General features: G+C 47.8%; 1 protein-coding gene across 3 annotated transcripts in view; it reads right to left on the bottom strand.

Annotated features, from left to right (window-relative positions):
• Nucleotides 1-3,220: 3,220 nt before the first annotated feature.
• The window catches only part of LOC119974531, a 101,005-nt gene continuing 80,691 nt past the window's right edge, over nt 3,221-23,534 (bottom strand). For all 3 annotated transcript variants that reach the window (XM_038813492.1, XM_038813491.1, XM_038813493.1), the window contains 9 exons: nt 23,329-23,394; nt 20,787-20,849; nt 16,081-16,164; nt 13,917-13,997; nt 11,678-11,730; nt 9,986-10,045; nt 7,678-7,737; nt 4,644-4,681; nt 3,221-3,543 (listed from right to left, as the gene is read on the bottom strand). In XM_038813492.1, coding sequence (XP_038669420.1) covers nt 3,442-3,543; nt 4,644-4,681; nt 7,678-7,737; nt 9,986-10,045; nt 11,678-11,730; nt 13,917-13,997; nt 16,081-16,164; nt 20,787-20,849; nt 23,329-23,394 — 607 coding nt within the window. In that variant the 3' untranslated portion in view covers nt 3,221-3,441. The remainder of the gene's footprint in view (nt 3,544-4,643; nt 4,682-7,677; nt 7,738-9,985; nt 10,046-11,677; nt 11,731-13,916; nt 13,998-16,080; nt 16,165-20,786; nt 20,850-23,328; nt 23,395-23,534) is intronic.

Below are 23,534 nucleotides of genomic sequence, written 5' to 3'. Positions count from 1 at the left end.
CACATTGACCAGTGAAAGTATCTTACAGTGCATATTGGGAGGAATCATTATTATCAGTTAAGACTTTTTTTTCTGTTCCTTCACTCTGTATATTCTGAATCTTCTTAAAATCGTTGTAGGACCCTTTAAATGTATTTGCTTCTGAAGCTGTTGCGAAACGACGCAGTGCTGCAAAGTGATTGTACTTGCAACATTTGGAACATTGTTTGTTTTTGCCAGACAGTTTCTTTACTGTGGGCGTTGCCATAGCGTGTGCACGTCATCACGTTCGTGACGCCAATTTCAAAATGGCCACCTGCCATTGTGCACAGTTTATTGTGCTGCGCCACAGCATTAATGGCATTGGCCACGTTTCCTGACTCGTGCCTTTTTTCTTTGCCCTGAACTCTGCATATTCAAAGGTTGCTTGTTCACTGGCTTAGCAAATATTAATCACTTCACCTAGCGGCAATATCATTCGTCTCAACATTTTTTCTCACAAATGTTCATTATTAATTCCAGAGACAATTTGATCACGAAGCATTGAATCAGCAACGGATTAGAAGTTACACGACTGCGCTCTTACTCTTAAATCAGTAATAAAAGTATCTACCTACTTCCTTTTCAGCTGCAGCATTTTCCTCAACATGTAGCGCTCGTATGTCTCATTCACTTGCTTTTTGCAGTGAGCATCAATTGCTTTCAGTAGCCTGTTATACTGTTTTTATCATCTTCTTCTGAAAATTCAAACAAGTTAAACAACTCTCAAGCCTGCGGTCCAGCCAAATTAAGAAGAAGCACAGTTTTTCTCTGATTGGAAGCACTTTCTAATGTGGAGGCAGATAAAAACACTTGAAACTCTTGTTTGAAAAATGGCTTATTTTGACAGAATACCTGTCATTTTTAAGTGGTCTTACGATCTGTCGTTTGCGCAGATTTTTCAATCGGTGTAGCGGTGTGACTGTTTTTCTGAATTGTCTTAAAGCAATACTGTCTAACTAAATTGCTCATTTTTTAGAAACAAAACCTGGTACCATGTGTTCAGATCCTAGGATGGTTAGCGTAGTGTTCACAAAGACTACAACTAGCTTTTGTATCAAACAAAGATAAAGATTTATTTACACTACTTAATTGAATTCAACTCTTATTTCTATATTATAAACAATTAACAATAATCATACAATCTACACTCATCTATCACTAATCTCTACACTAATACAATAAGTATGATCTACTCTCACTCACACTATCTTTCCAACAGTCTGTTCTCTAGCCTTTTCCTCAACTCTCTCCCAGAAGGCTTAGCATCAATGCTTTATATAGTTCTGCATCTAGCTCCCTCCAGTGATTAATTCGGACATAACATTAACCCTTACACTTCTGTACATTTCTCAAAATGTCACAGAAGCTTCTTAAACATTCTCCTCAGCACTCATCTTCCCACCAAGTTCTGTGTCATCAACAAACCTGGACGTATTACTTTTGGTTCCCTCATCCAAAGCATTGACGTATATTGTGGCTAGCTGCCACCCAAGCACAAATCCCCGGGGACCCCACTAGCCACCTACTGCTATTTTGAAAAAGATCTACTGATTCCTACCCTCTATTTCCTGTCTGCTAACCAATTCTCAATCTATGCCAATATATTATGCCCCAATCCCATGCACTTTTATTTGCACTCACCTCTTATGTGGAACTTTAGCAAATGCTTTCTGAAACTCCATACATACCACATCCAGTGGTTCATCTATTCTATTAGTTACATCCTCAAAACAACTCCAGTAGGTTTGTTAGACGTGATTTCAGAAACCCACATTGACTTTAACATGCACACACAGAGCTGGAGGGATTTGGAGAAGTTGCAGTGAGGTAGAGCTGGATGTCGGCAGTGTCCATGTGGAGCCCGAGGTGAGATGATACCACTGAGGGGCATCATATGGAAATCAGGGTGCACCAAGGATAGATCGTGATAGGACCCCTGAGGAAATAGTGCGGCGGGAGAAAGATAAGCTAGGGCATGAGATTTTCTGGCTGTGCTTGCATGGGTAAGGGTGGAACCATGCAAGGACAAACACGCTTATTTACACCACAGAGAATAATTGTTGGAACTGGATGGTGTCGCCAACCATGTGAAAGATTGCAGAACAGCGAGAAGGATGGGGGTGGGGGGTCATGGTAGTGGGCATGGGAAGCAATGATCACAGAAGCCACAGAGGAAGTAATTTTCCATGTTTGATTAGAGTGATTTCATTGCACCAGTGGAGCAAGAAATCTGATTACAGAGATTTAAACTCGGGTTGTGCGAAAGATGGGGGGGGGGGGCAGACAACACATTCAAAGACATGGGAGGTTCAAGATTTGGGGGGATTTGGAAGAGGAAGAGTCAAGGATGGATTTCTGAAGGGAATGGCTGATATCCGCTGACTTGAAGGTGAGGCGGCAGAACCCAGGGAGAAGAAACATTTTACAACATCACCTAGAATGGGGCAGGAAGAGAAATTGGATGGTCAGCAGGTTAGTGGGGACAGGATCAAGGGAGCAGGAGGTGGGTCTCAGACTGAAGGATGTTCGAAAGCGAGAGAAACCGCAAGAGAAATGTGCACTCCTGGGGTGAAATTCTCCGACCCCCAGCAGGTCGGAGAATCGCCTGGGGGTGCCTAAAATCCCGCCCCCGCTGTGGCAGAGATTTTCCGCCACCCGGGAAGTGGCGGTGGCGGGAATCTCGCCACTCCGATCGGAGAGGCCCCTGCGGCGATTCTCCGGCCCGGATGGGCCGAAGTCCCACCGCTGGGAGGCCTCTCCCGCCGCCGAGGTTTAAACCACCTCTGGAACGGCGGGCTCAGAGCCGCGAGCAGGCCCCCGGGGTCCTGGGGGGGCGGGGGGCGATCGAACCCCGGGGGGTGCCCCCACGGAGGCCTGGCCCGCGATCGGGGTCCCCCCACTCAGAGTCCGGGCCAGTGCCCTGGCTGCACTAGTTTCTTCCGCGTCCGCCACGGCCTCCACCATGGCGGACGCGGAAGAGAACCCCACATCGCGCATGCGCTGGCAGTGACGTCAGTGGCCTGCTGCCGCTGACGTCACTGCCGGCGCATGCGCCGACCGGCGAAAGCCTTTCGGCCAGCTCCGCTGCCGGGGGCGCCGGTTTTTTGCGCCGGTCTTCAGGTGGCAACCGCTCCAGCGCGGGGCTGGCCCCCAAAGGTGGGGAGAATTCTCCCCACCTTTGGGAAGGCACGACCCCTGAGTGGTTGGCACCACTCCCCTACTCCGGGACCCTCCATCACGCCGGGTAGGGGAGAATACCGCCCCTGGTTCGCACGAGGATGCAGCAGAAGCTGATGAACAAATACTAAGTGGCATTCACATGTCAAAGTCTCATTTGCTGGAGTATTGGTGCAAATTCCGAAGTGAAAAGGTGGATCAGGAAGTGTACACAAATAATCACTGGTAAACATGTCCCGGTGGTCAGAATTTCAGAGTGCCATAGTCCACTTCCTTTCTGGAAGAAGTTGCATTGCGGGTGTTAGAGCCAGCTTCTGGATGTTGCAGAACTGCATATTCAATTGGCTGAAAATTAAAGAGATGGACATTATATATACTGGGCTCTTATAAAAGGAACGGCAACTACTCTGAGCCAACGTTGTACTTAAAGCCAACCCAGAATAAGTCTATCACTACTGATTCTGTCTTAACAGTCCAGGTACTTTTCGTAATCCCATTTCTACTGGAGACCGAAGTATGTGCTCCTCACCATGCTGGTTAACGGACGTTAAACATTAGACAGGCTCTTGACGTAACTGGAGGGATGTCATATACAGAATGCTGACACAGTAAAATGCCTTTTACTGTAGTTAAGCACAGTGCGGATCTTATATTAAACCTCACTATCGTTCCCCGATGTTGTACAGCTGTTCATTAAAGCCAGATTTTGGAAATGTCCCAAAGTCTCGCTAACAAGTTACAGATGGTGTGCCGAACTCCTGCCTACATGTTTCTGGGGTGGACCCTAGATTTATACTGGAATTTTAGTCCAAATTACTTGCAGTTTATGTGCAGCCAAAGACTTTGCACCGCAACAGAACAGAGTCATTTAAACTCCGTAACATAAAACATTAATGCATTCGCACTTCGCAATGTATGACATGTGCATCAGAAATAGATAATTTTAAAACAAAGACTGCACATGTGGTTGCGATTAGTTCACATATTCAGCGATGATATCTTATTGATTAGGATCTAGGAACATAAGGACCAGGCAAGAGGTGCAAATTTGCTGTTATAATATACCTGCAAATTGCAGATTGTTATGTGCATAGTATCATACAATCATAGAATCCCTACAGTGCAGAAGGAGGCCGTTCGACCCATTGAATCTGCACCAGCCCTTGGAAAGCGCATCCTACTTAAGCCCACACCTCCTCCCTAGCCCCGTAACCCAGTAACCCTACCTATCCTTTTGGATACTAAGGGCCAATTTATCTTGGCCAATCCACCTAAACTGTATGTCTTTGGCTTGTGGGAGAAAATCAGAGCACCTGGAGGAAACCCACACAGACACGGGGAGAAAGTGCACACTCCACACACAGTCACTCGAGGCCAGAATGGTAACCAGTGTTCCTTTTTATTTAAAATGCATTCAGCAAAATTAAAAGTTTGCCAGTCCCTACCTTTGCGATCGGTGGATTTTTTCTGTTGTCAACAGTATCTGCAAAATAAAGATCCACAAATAAGGTGGCAAGCTGGGTTCATTCACCTTCAAACATAACTGCCGTTAGTTCACATTTAGGAATGATTAACGCTCACTGCAAAGTAGCTGGGTTGTGTAGGAATGTTGACAGAGGACCACAGCTTAAAAGGATTTATGATAAGATCTTTAGTAGTCCTGGACACCATGCCTGTGGACACACAGATGAGAACTCCCGAGTTACCGACACCTCATTCCTGTGCACTGGTGGCAGTGCCAGGGGCAGGCCCTCTGCGGAGCCCCATTGGGGCTGTTCCCCTTAGGTTTTGAGGGGAGTTTTCCCACTGCTCGTGTGGGTGTGGAGTTACAGTTTGCCTCGGTGCTTGTTAGGGGAGTGTTGCCCCACTGTGGGTGTTCGGGTGGGGGGGGGGGGGGGTGGTTGCCTCAGTGCTTGTCAGGGGGAGGGGGTCCCCCTACTGTGGGTGTTCTGAGGACCGGGGGAGGGTTTGCCTCGGTGCTTGCTGTGGGGGTCGACCCTTGTCAGCAGTTTTTGAGGATTTCCCTCGTGTTTGTTTCCACAGTTGCCCCAAAGTGTGTGTGTGTGTTTTGTGGGAGGGGGTTACCGCGGTTCTTGTGAAAGGGGGGGGGGGGGGATTGCCCCAACCTTGTGTGGGTGTTGTGGAGGGTGGAGTTGCTTCGGTGCGTGTTGTGTGAAGGGGTTGCCTTGGTGCTAGTGGAGGGTTGGGGGTCCCCGTGTCCATGCAGGGATGGGGGGTGGGGTGGGGTAGTTTCTTTTTAACACAGACTGGGGCATGTGGAGCCAGTATTGCTGGCTCCATCATGGCCTACTCTGCCAGCGTGACAGTGGAAATCCCCCCCCCCCCCCCCCCCCCCCAGATTTCCTGTGTGCAGAGTGCCAGAGAATCAGGAGAGAAAACTTGGCTGTGCAGCTGGGGAGCTACATGCGGTTTCCTCATCCAGCCAGCACTCTTTGCACACATCACTGGCCATCCTTTCACAATGATGTTGTGAAGCTGCTGCATGTGATCTGCGTGTCAGGCAGCTTTGAAGTTCCTCAATTCTGCGTGACGACAGCACTTGAATTGTTAATGACGATCTGTATGCTCAGTGGTTGGTACGTAAGCCCTGGAGAGGGCATTGGCGAAGCGTAGCTCCTTACCACGCTTGTAGATTACACTCAGGTTGTAATGTTGGAACTTGAGCATCATCCATTGTGACTGGTGAGCAGTTTCAACATTGACAGGGGCCATAGATGAAATCATGGAATTTCTGACATGCAAAGACTTGGCAAGGAGTTCCTTCTCAACCTGGGCATAGCGAGTTTTTGTGTCAGTGAAAGTCCTTGATGTAAAAGCCACTAGTCTGTCATTCTGGATGCACACTGCTCCAAGTCCATGCTGAGAGGCATCTGCTGATGAGAGTATAGGCGCTTGGACGTTGAAGCATTGTAACACAAGAGGGGCTGATAGCAGATCCTTGAGTTTGTTGAAGGTGGCACAGTGGTGCTCCTGCCAATGCCATTCTACATCCTGGTGGAGAAGTTGGCAGAGGTAGTCCAGTTAGCTCACTGTAACAGGGAATGAACTTTGATAGATAATTTGCCATGCCAAGGAAACCATGTATGGCATGCTTGTCCTCAGGAGCGGACATTTGTCATAGAGTTGTTGGCTTGGAGGATCTGGCCTTGCCGATTTCTTCGGGTCCCACGGCACAAATCACCACTGGCTCTGAAAATCTTTCTAAGCATGGATGGAATGTGATCTGGATTGTGCCTATCCACTTGACGGGAATCACAACTCCTTTGCTGCCAGAGGCTACACTTAGAAATTTTGGGGGGAGAATTCTGTCCTTAAAATATTTACTTTCTGCCGCAGTGCGACGAGATTAGAAATCTGAGAGTGAAGCTAAATTGCAACAGGCATTAAACCAGAACTCTGCCAGAGAAACACTCTGCTAGTTACATTGGGGTTGTCTGGTGAAAACAGTTGGGCTGGAGAAAATGATACAAGTGACATTTAACTATTGCACTGGGACCTTCAAATCTGTCAGCTGAGGGAGGATGGTCGAATCAGCTGAATGCCCGGCTGGAGAGTCGGAGGGGAACTCGCCTGTGCATAATGAATGAGGTTCCAAGTGCAGAATCTGGGCAGGATTCTCCCCTACCCGGCGGGGCAGGGGTCCCGGCGGGATGGAGTGGCGTGAACCACTCCAGCGTCGGGCAGCCCCAAAGATGCGGAATCCTCCACACCTATAGGGGCCAAGCTCTCACCTTTAGGGGTTAGGCCCGTGCCGGAGTGGTTTGCGCCCCGCCGACCAGCGTGGAAGGCCTTTGGCGACACGCCAGCCGGGGCCGAATGGACTCTGCCAGCCGGCGGAAGTCTGCGCATGCACGGGAGCGTCAGTGGCTGCTGAAGTCATCTCCGCACATGCGCCGGGGGGGGGGGGGGGGGGAGGGGGGGGGGGTCACCTCCGTGTCGGCCATCACGGAGGACCAGACAGCCGACACGTAGGAATAGAGTACCCCCCACGGCACAGGCCTGCCCGCGGATCAGTGGGCCCCGATCGCGGGCCAGGCCACCCTGGGGGCACCCCACGGGGCCAGATCGCCCCGCACCCCCCCCCCCCGCCCCCAGGACCCCGGAGCCCGCCCGCGCCGCCTGTTGGTAAGGGAGGTGGTTTAATTCACGGCGGCAGGACCGACATTACAGCAGCGGGACTTCGGCCCATCGCAGGCCGGAGAATCGCCGGGGCGGGGGCACCAACTGGCGCGGCGCGATTCCCGCCCCCGGCGAATCTCCGGTGCTGACGAATTCGGCGGCCGGCGAGGGTGGGATTCACGCCGCCCCCCGGCGATTCTCATACCCGGCGGGGGGTCGGAGAATCCCACCCCTGGTGCAGGATCCCGTCATTCTGGTCGGCAGGATAGGCACTGCTGGAGCCACCCACCACCGCGCTGAGTTTCAAAATGGGAGAATTTGGCTCAGAGTCGTACATACCATTTCCCAACTTATTCTTCTTATCAACTACTGCATACTCTGGAAATTCCTTTGCAGTTGCTGCAGTGAAAGACAAGAGTTCAAACCAGAGTTAAAAACATCAGTACTATATTATAAAAATGCAAGTCATTTGTACACTAAAATACTGTCAAAATATATCATTCCAAAGGAACGTTTTGACAATTCCAACAATTGTGATTGCTTCACTGATCTTTTGGTGTGACAGTGTCATTGCAATAGATGTAATTCACCCAGAACAAGGAGCGAGACAGAGAGAGAGAGGGGGAGAGAGAGAGAGAGAGAGGCAAATAGTTGATGATCTGCTAATACACTCTCGATATTGACCAGAATTGACCTGAATCAAAACGGCGAATGTTACCGTTGAGGCAAGGCTAACAGGATCAAAAGCAACAGACCCTTCATTATATATGCAACCGTTAAGACAGTAACCATTCAAATAGTTCTTTCCACTCAGGTATATTACAAAGTGAAAGTTGACTTTGATTTGAGACAAAATACATTTTCCACAAATCTGCTCATTGTAGTACTATTTCCACTGGCCATGTTCGAAGGAGATGCTGCCTTGTCTCACTGGGCATCTAGTCTCGCAGCCACTAGTCTCCCATGGCTGATACCTAATGTGGAAGAGAAGTGGGAACAGGTGTGGTCGTCAACACAATCAGTCTCATCAACACTCTTGTCAGCTCCAGTGATGCTTTCACCAACCAGGGATAGGCAATAAATGCTGGCCAAGACAGCAACACCCACATCCTGTATATGAACAGCCTTAGTGACAGTCTAGTGGGCGGCACGGTAGGAGTGCTTAGCACTGTTGTTTCACAGCGTCAGGGTCCCAAGTTCAATACCCGACTTGGACCACTGTCTGTGCGGAGTCTGCATGTTCTCCCTGTGTCTGCGTGGGTTTCCTCTGGGTGCTCCGGTTTCCTCCCACAGGTCGCGATAGGCGTGCTGTTAGGTAATTCAGACATTCTGAATTCTCCCTCTGTGTACCCGAACAGGCGCCGAATGTGGCGACTAGGGGCTTTTCACAGTAACTTAATTGCAGTGTTAATGTTCGCCTTCTTGTGTCAATAAAGATTATGGGTGGGATCCTCCCGCAATTGGCGGGGCGGGCTGTACCGGCGCCCAAGAGTGGCGTGAACCACTCCAGCGTCGGGCCGCCTGGAAGGTGCAGAATCCTCTGCACTTCCGGGGGCTAGGCCGGCGCTGAAGTGGTTGGCGCGGTACCAACTGCCACTGAAGGTCCTCCGCCGACTGGCGTGAGTTGGCGCATGCGCAGCAGCGCCAGCGTGTTCTGGCGCATACGCAGAACCGCTGCTGTGTTTCCTGCGCATGCGCAGAGGGTTCTTCTCCACGCCGCCCATCGCGGAGCTTTACAGAGGCTGGTGCGGACGGAAAAGTGCCCCCATGGCACAGGCCCACCCGCAGATCAGTGGGCCCTGATCGCGGGCCAGGCCACCGTGCCCCCCCCCCTCCCCCCCCCGGGGCTAGATCTCCCCACGCACCCCTGAGGACTCCGCAGGCCGCCCTCCAAGTCTGGTCCTGCTGGTATGGACCTTGTCTAATCCACGCCGGCGGGACTTGCCAAAAACGGGCGGCCGCTCATTGGGGCCCGGAGAATCGCCGGGGGTGTCACTGCCGATGGCCCCCGACCGGTGTGGCACGATCCCCGCCCCCGCCCAAAAATCGGCGCCAGAGAATTCGGCAGCCAACATCAGAGCGGCAGGGAGGGATTCAAGCTGCCGCCCAGCGATTCACCAAGCCAGTGAGGGGTCGGAGAATCCCACCCTATCACTATAATTATTATTATCTGCTGTTTTGGAGTACTGGTATTGCAAGCGTAGTGATAACAATAATGGAAACCTATACTGAATTAACTGAAATTGGAAAAAGTTTTACGGGCCACACTCAGAACCCTAATGGGCCACACGCAGCCCATCACCCACCGGTTGCCCCCGCCAACCAATGGTTAATAACTAGAGTTTAAAGGTGTCAATGGGTATGGTGAGAATATTTGAGTATGGTGTTGAGGTAGAGGATCAGCCATGATCATATTAATGGCAGCGCAGGCTCAAAGGCTCAAACGGTCCACTCCTGTTCCTATTTTCTATGTTTCTAGGTCTAACAGAGTGATGAAAGGTACTATGTAATGGAGCTCAGTATCACTGGAATTCTAGTCACTCAATTAATTCATTTACGATGAGCAACCTTGCATGTATGCTTGAGTAAAATTCAGTTCAAATCAAAACAGGATTGCCAATTTCAAAGCGCTTAAAACTGTACTTGCATTTTGTTATTCCAAGTTCCTTATTCATTTCTGTTGGTGCTGCCTCTCCTGCCGCAGGGGCTGAGAATAAAGGAGAGAGGATTAACTTTTCACCAAAAGTGGCCAAATATTAACTTCCCTGCACTTTTTTTTGATCTGTATGTTGCTACTCCCAAGCATATAATTGGATATTAATTTAATCCCTTTCATTAATAGGTGCAAAAACATCTTCAGCAACTATCAGCGCATTACCTTCATGTACAGCGCAAACGGTTAGAATTGCATTCTTATTTTACCCTTATGCTTAAGAGGAGAACAGAAAAAATATTCAACGTTTTACAAGTAGAAGCTTCAGTTAAATCAGGATTCTCAACTCTTTTTTTCCTTAAAACGTCCTTCCAAAAAATCCACCTAATCCCTGCAACACAGGCATTTTTCTGAATAAAATTCTACGATTAATTGCACATATTTAGGATTATTCTCGTACTATTTACTTCATGTGCAACTTATTGGTAATGCTGAACAACAATCTTGAGAAGACATGGAGGTTTCTTCAACATCACAAGCACTCGCCAAGCTCATGTTCACCCAAGCTCCATTATGCCCAGGTTGGTAGACTGTTGCCAAGGTTGATACTGTTGTACTGAAGTTAATAGACTGTCAATGAGGTTGATAGCCAATAAACGTCAGTGCCACTCTGTCAGTAAGGTTGGTTTAAAGACCACGGAAGCCAGCGGTAGGAAGGATAAAGATTTATTTACTTTTAACATAAAGTCTGACCACAGCAGTAACTATTTACAATCACAGTCTCCGTTGGGACAACCGATATGCCAGTCCCTGCTTGGGCTGACACTTATGCTCGGTTTAACAAGCCCTAGGGCCTTCACCCCTTATTCAAGAAGCTTGTACTCCACGAGCCACATGGGGAGATCGATAATGGTTTCCCCATGGGCCTCATGGGGGTTATGACAATTGATAAAATGTCACTGGAGCTGACAGTGTGCTGATGAGGTCTATGGTGCTGATGACCTCGAGCTCTCATTTCTCCTTTTCTCCGTTACTAAGAAACTGAGCAGAACATTACCAGGAAGACTGGACAGCTTCCCTTTAACAGCTAAACTGATGGCTGTGAGCTTCTGGTTTCTCACTGTCTCTACAGGCCTAGGAATTAAAATGAAGCTGGTGTTGGTCAATGACTCAAAGTTGGAAGGTAAAACTCAGTGCCCTAGCTCGTGTAAACTTTGGCGATTGTTGTTAGTTCAACATTAAATTATTTGCATGATGGAGACAGGGAGCAACAAAGTGACACCTCATAACCTTTTCACTAATGGCTATAGGCTAACCTTGTTCAGGACTACTACCATCTAGAAGGGCAAAGGCAGCAGATATCTGGGAACCTCAGCACCTGGAAGTTCCACTCCAAGCGTCTCACCAACCTGTCGCCGTCCCTTCACTGTCACTGGGTCAAACTCCTGAAACTCCATCCCCAACAACACTGTGGGTGTACCTACACCATAGGGACTGCAGTGGTTGAAGAAGGCAGCTCACCACCACCTTCTAAAGCACAACCAAGAATGCACAACTAGCCACAATGACCACATCCCATAAATTAATTTTTAAAAGACCCTGATTTCAGAACCCTTCATTTAAATAAATCTGCAAGTACATCAGTTGCTCATTGCATTTGCATGATTATCATACATTTTTACTTACTGCTGGCAGTTGAGGTCCAACTGAAATGACGTGACTGCTGTTGTCCTGTGGTGCTAAATAAAAACAGAAAGGTTCATCAAGTCGAAATAGTGCATTTTCAATCTGTTATTAAATAGCCTTAACACTATTTCATTCTGACTAGGGGGATAGTGAACTGAAAAAGTATGTTTTGAATGATCAAGAAAATTAGTCAATAATTTGCAACCAAGTCACAAGAATCATGGGCTGGATTCTTCATTCTGGAGACTAAGTCCCCATGTTAGCGTGAAAATGGTGGTGTTAGATGGTATATACCAATTCTTGAATAGAATGGGAATAGAGGGTTACCGGCCCCGGAAGTGTAGAAGATTTTAGTTTAGACGGTGTGGTAGTATGGCTAGAGAGATCATATTACCGGAGAACCAGGCTGCCATTGGTACAGCAGCCTCGCTGCCCATTGGCCCAGGCATGTCATGTGCCTCTCTGCCAATTGGTTGTGGCTGGTAATGTGACTCCCTGCCGATTGGCTGAGAGGTTGGTAGCTCCGCCTACAAGGCGGGGTATAAGAGCTTGTGTTGGCTGGCAGTCGACCTTTCTCTGCACGACCACTGCCTGGCTCACATCTAGCGTATTAAAGCCTGTTGTTTGGAACTTCACTACGACTCGAGTCCAATTGATGGTGCATCAATTTAATACTCTAGACTTTGAAAATGGAACTACGAATTAAGCCGCTGACGCTGACGCTCCTGTGCATGTGCGGACTTCCGCCGGCCGGCGAAGTCCCTTCGGCCCTGGCTGGCATGGCGCCAAAGGCCTTCCACGCCAGCCGGCGGGACAGCAACCACTCTGGCGCGGGCCTAGCCCCTAAAAGTGAGGGCTTGGCCCCTAAAAGTGCGAAAAAATCCGCACCTTTGGGGCGGCGTGACGCTGGAGTGGTTCCCGCCACTCCATCCCGCCGGGACCCACCGCCCCGCTGGGCAGGGGAGAATCCCGCCCAAGGACTCCCAAGTCCCTTTGTGCTCCTGATTTACTCAGCATTTCCCCATTTAGAATATAGTCTATGCCTAAATTCCGTCTTCCAAAGTGCATAACCTCACACTTTTGCACATTGTATTTCATCTGTTTCATCTGCCACTTCATTGCCCAGTCTCCTAGCCTGTCCAAATCCTCCTGCAGCCTCCTTGCTTCCTCAATAGTACCTGTCCCTCTCCAGATCATTGTATCATCTATAAACTTAGTAACAGTGCTTTCAGTTCCTTCTTCAAGATCATTAAAGTATATTGTGAAAAGTTGTGGTCCCAGCACAGACCGCTGAGGCACACCACTAGTAACCAGTTGCCATCCTGAAAAAGACCCTGTTATCCCCACTCTCTGCCTTCTGCCAGTCCGCCAATCCTCTATCCATGCCAGGATCTTACCCTTAACACCATGGGCTCTTAACTTATTTAACAATCTCCTATGCGGTTCCTTGTCAAAGGCTTTCTGAAAATCTAAATAAATCACGTCCACTGGTTCTCCTTTGTCTAACTTCCTTGCTACCTCCTCAAAGAATCCACCTAATTTGCACATCTTTGGACTGCGGGAGGAAACCGGAGCACCTGAAGGAAACCCACGCAGGCACGGGGAGAACGTGCAAACTCCGCACTGACGGTGACCCAAGCAGAGAATCGAACCCGGGTTCCTGGCACTGTGAAGCAACGGTGCTAACCACTGTGCTATCGTGCCGCCCACCTTTTCTTTTTAAAAAGTGACAAGCAGACCTGGATAACTAAACACTCGTTACTTTAAGTCTGTAATTAGAAAATTGTTGAGGATGTTCTGGGGTGAAATCCTGCCATGGCAGATGGTGAAATTTGAGTTCAATATAAATCTAGAAATAAATTCCAATGATGACCATGAAGCCATTGTGGTAAAACCCCATCTGGATCACTAAGGTCCTTTAGGGATAGAAATCTACCGTTATTATCTAGTCTGGCCTACACGTGGCTCCTAACCTACAGCAATGTGCAATGTGGCTGACTCTTAAAGAGTCTTGCAAGCCACTCAGGCCCAGTGCTGAGACAATTAGTGATGGACAATAAATGCTGGTCCAGCCAGCGACACCTACATCCCATGAATGAATAAAAATGAATACTGACATGCCAAATTCTTAATGCAATTTTCATGGATCAATAAAGCGACAGAATGCACAGGACTATCCAACCTTAGTGTGCTCACTGAAATGCAGCTCCTTTGCTAATTTAGGTAGGCTTTGATTTACCTGGTTATGGGATTAGCATATATTTCTATGGAATCCTCTGATCCCTTGTTGCAGCACGCAATCCAGCAATCGCAAAACTCCCTGTAACAAAGATATAAAGAATGGTAAAGTATTACCACATTGCTCCCACTCTTCCTGTTCAAACAATCTCATTACATCAAGGAGCCGGAGGGGAGCCTGAGATAAATGCTTCCAGTGACATATTTGCATAGTGACAGAAACATTAAAATGCACAATATTAGCAGAGAATGCACATGTAGATTTGTGCACACATTTTATCCAATTTGAGAATTTGATAGAGATGTTCAAAACCGTGAGGAGGCGTGACAGAAGATAAACTGTTCCCGCTCGGAAAAGGATTGAGAATGAGAGGCCATAGATTTAAAGTTTTTTTTAAATTCATTCATGGGATTAGGATGTCACTGGCTCTGCCAGCACTTATTGCCCATCCCTAATTGCCTTGAGGGGGCAGTTAAGAATCAACCATGTTGCTGTGGGCCTGGAGTCACATGTAGGCCAGACCAGGTAAGGATGGCAGATTTCCTTCTCGAAAGGACACGAGTGAACCCAGATGGGTTTTTACAACAATCAACAATAGTTTCATGGTCATCATTAGACTTTAAATTCCAGATTTTTATTGAATTCAAATTTCACCATTTGCAGTGAGGGGATTCAAACGCAAGACCCCAGAGCATTACGCTGGGTTTCTGGTTTACTAGTCCAGTGGCAATAATACCACGACACCACCACCTCCCCAAAGTTATTGGCAAAAGAATGCAATATGAGAAAAAACATTTCCCCACACAACGAGTGGTTGGGGTTTGGAATGTAGTGCCTGGAAGTGTGGTGGAGGGAGGTTCAATCGAGGCATTCAGGAGGGCATTAGAGCTGAAACAATGTACCGGGGCGTTTTGAAAAAGGCAGGGGAATGGCACTAAGTCATGATGCACATTTGCAGACACAGTGGGCCGGATAGCCTCTTTCTGCCCCGTAACAATTCAGTGATCCTGGTTCTGAATTCACTGAATCTTATCCTTAGATTACAGAAAACAGGAAAGCACTCAGAAAAGAGAGAAAATGAAAGAGTATGGGGAGATTTTCTGTGTCCCTCCACCTACAGCATGTTTATGTTTCTCAGCGGTGGGAGGCAGCCAGCCATTGGCGTGATCTTCTGATCCCACCATTGAATCCACCTCCCCCTCCCCCCCCCCCCCCCCCCCCCCCCCCCCCGCCACCGCCCACCGCCCACCACCAGAGGTTCGTTGTCAGTGGGATCAGAAGGTCTTGCTGGAAAATCCCTCCCGACCACAGTGAGAGAGAAAGCAACAAACAGGAAGAGAGAGAAAGTAACAAACAGGAAGAGACAGTCAGGACGACAGGAAAACAACATGACACAGCACAAAAAAGGGGAGTTCGTAGTGAAGCGACAAACCACATGGACAATGAAACATTTAAATCACAGAGAGCACAGGCAGAAAACAGCAAAATAATTAAAACTCTGGTCAGCATCTGCGGAGAGAGAAATGTGGTTAATGCGCCGAATAACACTCATCAAAATTGGGAGCAGTTCCCACTCTGCGGAGCATATTATGGGCTGTGATGACGCCAGTTTCTGGTGTCAATATGCCAGTTTCTGATGATACGACACACAACAGGGTCAAAAGGTCAGGAACCTGCCCGCAGAAACTAAATATACAAAGGTGCAGACACTTTTGATGTTGTATTCTCTCTCATTCTGTTCAGACATTCATAGAATTTACAGTGCATAAGGAGGCCATTCAGTCCATCGAGTCTGCACCGATCCTTGGAAAGAGCACCCTACCCAAGCCCAACCTCCACCCTATCCCCTTAACCCAGTAACCCAACCTAACCTTTTTGGACATTATGGGCAATTTAGCATGGCCAATCCACCTAACATACACATCTTTGGACTGTGGGAGGAAACCGGAGCACCCGGAGGAAACTCACACAGACACGGGCACGGGGAGAACTTGCAGACTCCGCACAGACAGTGACCTAAGCCGGGAATCAAACCTGCAACCCTGGAACTATGAAGCAACCTTGCTAACCACTGTGCTAGCGTGCCGCCATTGCTGAATTCCAAGTCCTACTGTTCAGATAGAGCAAATTCCAAGGCTCAGCCAGAGGAAGAGAGCATTCTCACCTGTTTCCAATGTGTTCCTGTGACTCCTGCTCGTCCTTTTTGAATCCACAGTCACAACATGATATCCATAAACCGCGGTAATTGCTGTAAGCAAAAGAAGGCATTGAATCTCAATGTTGGTTAACTTTCTGTAATTTGTTTTTCTGTGAAACATGCTGTAAAGTCTCAGGCAAGCTGCCACTCGGAAGAGGTCTGTAGAAAAATGTGGTCTTATTCTGGTTTCTATACACTGAAAGGGTCTCCTACACCCAGCCCACACCCGGGCCGGGATATTCATATCCCAGCAGCCCAAGGAAAAGGGGGCAGGTTAGCCCCATCCCCATATTTGGGTAGATCGTATTCAGGGACTCTGATGTTGCAGATCCTTGGGCCTCCTGTAGGGTTATAACACCCCCCCCCCTCCCCCCCCCCCCCCCCCCCCCCACCCCCAAATCCAATATATCATCCATTTCAACACAACGGGTAAAATCTTTTGCATTCTTCGCCAAGGGCTGATTATCTGGCGCCTGCCGCTCTGGGCCCTGAGGGGTGTAACATACCAGGGAGCGTCGCTTCCAGGTCGAACTTAGGGGTGGTTCCTGCGTTGATTTCCATGGGCAAAAATTCCATGTCCGATTCCTCGTTGGATTGGTCGATCTTCCGCATTTTAGACTTACAAGGTCCAGTCACCCGATACCACCGGCAGCTGCTCTGGAGGGAAGGGCATCACCAGGCTCTGGATCCTTGGTCGGTCCTCGGGTACCTGTTCCACCCAGCTCCTGAGATGGTCCACATGCCAATTCGAGTACTTCCTCTGCACCCGCACCCTATACAAGTTGGCCCTAAATATCTTAATGACCATTCCCGGGATCCATAACGCCCCGTCAGTGAAATTCCAGATCTAAACGGAGTTACCAGCGGCAAATTCTCTTACTGGCCTGGTTAGCTTCACTCTGGTCTGTCCCTGCTGGTCACGGATCCTATCCTCGATGTCCGGCGAAACAAGGCTCAATCGCGTGCCTAAGCGACGACCTAAAGCTCCGCGGGTGACACTCCGGTGATAATGTGCGGCGTGGTCCTATAGTAGAACACGAAACGGGTATGGTGGGTTTCTAGTGAGCCTGAGGTCTGTTTTCTCATCCCAAGTTTGAATGTCTGTGGAGCACATTCTGCCAATCAATTTGAGGATGGGTGATAGGGCGCGGTGCAGACATAATGGACCCCATTTTGATTCAAAAAATCCACAAACCGCGAACTAGTAAACACAGTCTGTGAACACTAAAAGTCTGCTGGAGCCACTCAGTGGTGGCACTCAATGTAGTCGTCATCATCCAGTGTATACCACTGTCCACCACGCTGAGTTCCGCCACTTTTGTGGTAAAAGCCCTCAGGTCCTCCGGGAGGGCACAGTGCAGCACGGTAGCACATGTGGCTAGCACTGTGGCTTCACAGCCCCAGGGTCCCAGGTTCGATTCACCACTGGGTCACTGTCTGTGCGGAGTCTGCACGTTCTCCCCGTGTCTGCGTGGGTTTCCTCCAGGTGCTCCGGTTTCCTCCCACAGTCCAAAGACGTGCAGTTTAGGTGGATTGGCCATGCTAAATTGCCCTTAGTGTCCAAAAATGTCAGGAGGGGGTTATTGGGTTATGGAGATAGGGTAGAAGTGAGGGCTTAAGTGGGTCGGTGCAGACTCGATGGGCCGAATGGCCTCCTCCTGCACTGTATGTTCTGTGTATATCTGTGCTGAACCCTGTACAGTACAATGTGGCGGACCCTGGGCAGTATCTGGTCTGTCTGTGTCCAAGCCTTTACTTGGGCCGTTGTTACCAATGATGAGTCCATAAAATGTAAGGTTGCAACTACCTTATCGAATGCCGTCGGCATCGGCGGACTGGTGGGTAGCGGGAGGTGGCTGAGAGTGTCGATGTGGGGATTCTTTGTCCCTGTGCGATGTTCGAAAATACACTCGTATGCCTCCAGAAAGAGAGCCCAATGCTGAATGTGGGTGGACTCCTCCAGGAAAATCGCCTTGTCCTCTTTGAATAACCCCAAGAGGAGTTTATGGTAGGTATATGTCATGAACGCTCGTCCATAGACATATTGATAGAGGTGTTTTACGCCAAACACTAGTGCCAACCCTTCCTTTTTTATTTGGGTGTAATTTCACTCCGTCTCCGCCAAAGTGCGTGAAGTGAACGCAGTGGGCCTCTCGGTACCATCGTCCATCATGTGTATCAGGACAGCTCCAATTTTGTAGGGCAAGGCATCACATGTGGGCAACAAGGTCTTCCATGGCTCAAAGTGAGTCAGCAAGTAGGAGGATGACAGTCACTGCTTTACTTCGTCGAAGGTGCCCTACTGCGTCAGGTCCCAAATCCACCTCTGGCCCTTCTTTAACAACAGGTGCAGTGGGGCCAAGAGCCTTAAGACCATAAGACCATAAGACATAGGAGTGGAAGTAAGGCCATTCGGCCCATCGAGTCCACTCCGCCATTCAATCATGGTTGATGGGCATTTCAACTCCACCTACCAGCATTCTCCCCGTAGCCCTTAATTCCTCGCGACATCAAGAATTTAGCCTTGCCAAGTTCTGGATGAACTTCCAGTAATAGTTGACCAGGCCCAGAAATGAACGGAATTGCGTGGGATCCTTTGGCACGGGTGCCTGCCGGATGGCTTGAACTATTGTCCACTGGGTGTAGTCTGTGCTTGTCAACCCTGAAGCCTGAATAGACTATTTCCTTCACATGGAACATGTACCTTTCACGCTGCAGACAGTCCTCAGCACCCTCGAATTTATGAAGCATGTCCTCCAGATTTTTCAGATGCTTCTGGTCAGAGGAACCAGTGATCAGCACAAGGTCCAGGTAAACTGCCACTTGTGGCAATCAGCTGAGGATATTTTCCATCACCCTTTGTAATATGGCACATGCCGACGTGACCCTGAATGGCAGCCTGGTGTATGCATACAACCCCTTTTGTGTGTTGACGGTCATGTATTTGCATGAGGACGGGTCCAAAACCATCTGGAGATAGGTGTGGCTCATATTGAGCTTGGTAAAAGTCCTTCCTCCGCTGAACTCACATCTAGGTCCTCAATCTTAGGCACCGGGTAACGATCCAGATGGACGCTTGGTTTATTGTCATTTTGAAATCCCTGCAAAGGCCTTTCAGGCTTCATTACCGGCACGACCGGCACAGCCCAATCTGCAAATTGCGCTGGGTGGATGATTCCCAACTTCTCCAAGCAGTCCAGTTCGGCATCGACCGACAGTTTCAAAACGCAAGGAATGGTGCGAGCCCGGAAATAGCATGGTTGGGCCTTTGGGTCAACTGATATTAGTCGGGGGCACGGTAGCACACTGGGTAGCACTGTTGTTTCACAGCTCCAGGATCCCAGGTTCGATTTCCGGCTTGGGTCGCTGTTTGTGCAGAGTCTGCACGTTCTCCCCATGTCTGTGTGGGTTTCCTCCGGGTGCTCCGGTTTCCTCCCACAAGTCCCGAAAGACATGCTGTTAGGTAATTTGGACATTCTGAATTCTCTCTCTGTGTACAATAAAGCCACAATAGTTCACCATTTGTCGCGTGGTCATTGATGGTACATCAATTTATTGTGCTAGATGTGAAGCCTCCGGTAGCTGGACCCAAGAATGGGGGCAGTGCATGAGAGCGTACACTTTTATACAGAGCCTGCTGGGTGGAGCCAGCAGGCTGGTATTTACTGTAATGACTGGAGTACAATGGCAGTGTACCATAATACAAGTAATGTATTTTCAGTGGTTTACCACATGTCATGTCCAGGGTATTGAAAACAAGGGTGGCAATGAGTCCAGAGGTGAGAGGTGTCGGAAGATCCGGGAGTCCAGGAGGAGAAAGAGGCAGATGTTCTGGCCTTTGCCTCCCTGGTAGCCCAGAGACGGATACTATTAGCTTGGAGGGACTCAAAGCCCCCGAAGTCGGACCGACATGGCGAGCTTTCTCGGCCTGGAGAAGATTAAGTTCGCTTTGAGAGGGTCAGTGTTAGGGTTCATCCGGTGGTGGCAACCATTCATTGACTTCTTTGTGGAGAATTAATTGTCAGTGGGGGGGGGGGGGGGGCGGGGGGTGGCTAGGGTAGCGTAGAATAGGGGGTTAAATAGATGGTCTTGGAGGGACGGGTGTCGGTGTTTGCACTATGTTTATTGCTCTTTGTACACTGTTTTTATATTGTTGTTGTTTGTCATGCCAAAAAAGACCTCATTAAAATTGCTTGTTCAAAAAAAATATTCAAAGACTCTGCTTCCACTGCCTTTTCAGGAAGAAAGTTCCAGAGACTCACGATCCTCTCAGAGAAAGAATTTTACCTCACCTTTATTTTTAATTTTTAATTTTTAAACAGTGACCCCAATTCTAGATTCTCCCACATCCACCCTGTCAATTTCAGGATCTTAAATGTTTCTATCAAGTCACCTCTTATTCTTCTAAACTCCAGCAGATACAAGCCTAATCTCTCCAACATTTCCTTCCAGGATGACCTGCCCATTCCAAGTATGATCCCTGAATTATCCTTGACATTACACCGTGTGAATTGCAACAGTTCAAGAAGGTTGCTCACCACTATCTTCTGAAGGGCTATTAGGAATGAGCAACCAATGCTGACTTTGTCATCAATGCCCACAACCCACAAAGACAGAAATACTGAGAAGTTAATAGTCGGGCATTTTCTGCTTTCGCTTCAGTATCCACTCACCTCGCTTCAACATTCCCGTTTAATCCAGCTTTGCAGCAAGACAGCCAGGGACAACAGCAAGACCTATGGAAAAAACACAGGTTCCAATGAAAATAGAAGGGAAACTTGTTTTGAAATGTAATTGCTGGTGTTAAAAATGTAATTTGAACAAAATCAGCCATTTGAAATGAGTGTTCAAAAATTCATATTTAGAATGTTTGTACTTGATTAAATTCCGAAGGGTATTCTGAAACTGATACGGGATGTCCAATGTGTCAAATATATTTAAAAATCTTCTCTAGCTGGTCCAACAGGCAAGTGAATTAACCCCAGTGAGAAATTAAGCCACAGAACAGGAATGGCCCTATGTTTTAAAAGTAATTATACATGGGATAAGGGAATCATTGGTTTAGCCAGCATTTCTTGCCCATCACTAATTGAGTATAATCACATGGCTGTGGATCTGGAGTCACATGTAGGCCAGACTGGATAAGCTGGTAGATATCGTTCCCGAAAGGACATTAATGAACCAGATGGGTTTTTACAACAATCGATAATGGTTTCATGGTCATCCTTTTATTCCAGATTTTTAAATTCAATTTGAATTTCATCATCTGTCATGGTGGGATTCGAACGTGGGTCCACAGAGCATTAACCTGAGTCTCTGGAATACTAGTCCAGTGACAATAACACTATGCCACTGCCTTCCTCAGAGGTACCTTTCCTTTTGTTGGCTGGGATAGCAATTGGAGGACAACTTGCCCGAGTGCCTCTGTGTTAGGGATGGGCGAGGAAAATTCCAGTTCATGATCATTGTCCAGCGATCGCTTGGTGTGGTGGTAACTCTGAGGACAGGGCCATGTTTGAACTATTAGTTCAATAGCTCAGTCACATTCATTGCTGAGGCCCCACATGATAATAATGCTGCTTAGAAATGTTCTGGTGGGGAAAAAAAAGTGTACTCCAAAACAGAGCAAATGCCTTTATACTGAAAATTACCACAAACTATTTCCTATTATCCTGTTTCCAGCAAATTATAATCACATTATTTTTCATCATCCTTTGATATATAGGCTGAGCAGGAAAATGTGAATTACTTTCAACAGGCTATCAGATATTAATAAAACAGAGTTTCCTGTTCAACTCTATCGACCTCATGTTGAAAAAATTCACCAGAGATACAATTACATACTGGAGGTTTTGTGACAAAATGGTTAGTGTCCCTGCCTCTGAGACAGAAATTCCAAGTTCAAGTCCCACCCTGGGACTTGATGGCCGAGGAAGGTGCATTCATAACGCGGTCAAACAGGTTGAGTATCAACCTGTAAAACCCTTCCAAACCAATAGCAGGCAGTAAAAGTGGTAGAGACTCCTGGTCAGCCAGGTTTGATAGTGGAGTGACTCACTTTAAGCGATAAACCTCTGCCGACAGACTAGGGACCTGTCCCAGGAAAATATCTTGCGATGGAAACAGATAAAAGTTTGCATTGTGCAACATTGGGTGCAGGAAGAGAAGCAACAATCGCATATTAACAGAAGATAAAAACATGATAATAGAATTCAGCTTGGATTCCCTATTCAGGTCTGTAGACCTCATGCTTATAAAGATTCAACAGATATTTAATTGCATATTGCATTTTAAATAATATACCATTAAAAGCGATTCTGCAGCATTCTATGTTGTCTTAGCGCCACATTGTTATCTGGGCTGTAATTGGATAAAACTGCATCTCTGGACTTCCACAAACAACCCTGAAAACATTTGGTCGCTTTATATGGTGTCAGTGGCAATTTAGAAATCCCCCAATCTTTATTTCCATTGATCAAAACACCAGTTTTACATCAAGGCAGAATCTACCCCAATACTATCTACAATACAATGAAATTCAACTTGAGCAAGGTAAAACTAGGTGGTGGCAGATCAGCTTTTTTCTAAATTCATCTTTACAGGATGTGGGTTCGCTGGCTAAACCAGCATTTGTTGCCCATCTCTAAAAGCTGCCCAATTTTACTTTCTTTTGTCTTCAGTGGAAATCTGAGTGAACAGTATAAAGAATCATCTGACCCCCAACTAAAGTTGTTGTACATCCACATTCAACTTAGAGAAAATATCGCAGAATCGCAAGTTGTAAATCTCTTCGACCCAAGGAGTGAACTGTTCTGACATGTGGCATTGAGGCATGTACCACAGGGAAGAGAAGATTTGATGGTGTAATTTCACCAGCTGCCACTGGCCAGCCTGTCTGACTCAAGAATTGTGAATTATGGGCAGCACGGTGGCCTAGTGGTTAGCACAACCGCCTCACAGCGCTGAGGTCCCAGGTTCGATCCCGGCTCTGGGTCACTGTCCGTGTGGAGTTTGCACATTCTCCCCGTGTCTGCGTGGGTTTCGCCCCCACAACCCAAAGATGTGCAGAGTAGGTGGATTGGCCACGCTAAATTGCCCCTTAATTGGAAAAAATAATTGGGTAATCTAAATTAAAAAAAAAAAGAATTGTGAATTATACAGGTGAACAAATGGGTCTCCACCCCTCCCCCATCCCCACAAAATCTTAGCTTTTACCTTATCCACTCCGATTCATCTGGTGACCTGCTGCTGCAGCAGGATAGCAAGATACCACTGTGCTTCCTGTAAAAAAAGGAGGCTTGTGGTAAATGTTAGACTTGTGACAGTGGAGAATCAAGCAGAGGAAGAACAGGAAACTGAAAGGGTCAAATAAAGGAAACACAGAAAGGTTAACAGGTAATGTAAAATGGAACATCTTTAAT

This window comes from Scyliorhinus canicula, chromosome 12 (genome assembly GCF_902713615.1).
Source record: "Scyliorhinus canicula chromosome 12, sScyCan1.1, whole genome shotgun sequence".
Taxonomy (NCBI): Eukaryota; Metazoa; Chordata; class Chondrichthyes; order Carcharhiniformes; family Scyliorhinidae; genus Scyliorhinus; species Scyliorhinus canicula.
This window is presented reverse-complemented; position numbering and strand designations above follow the sequence as displayed.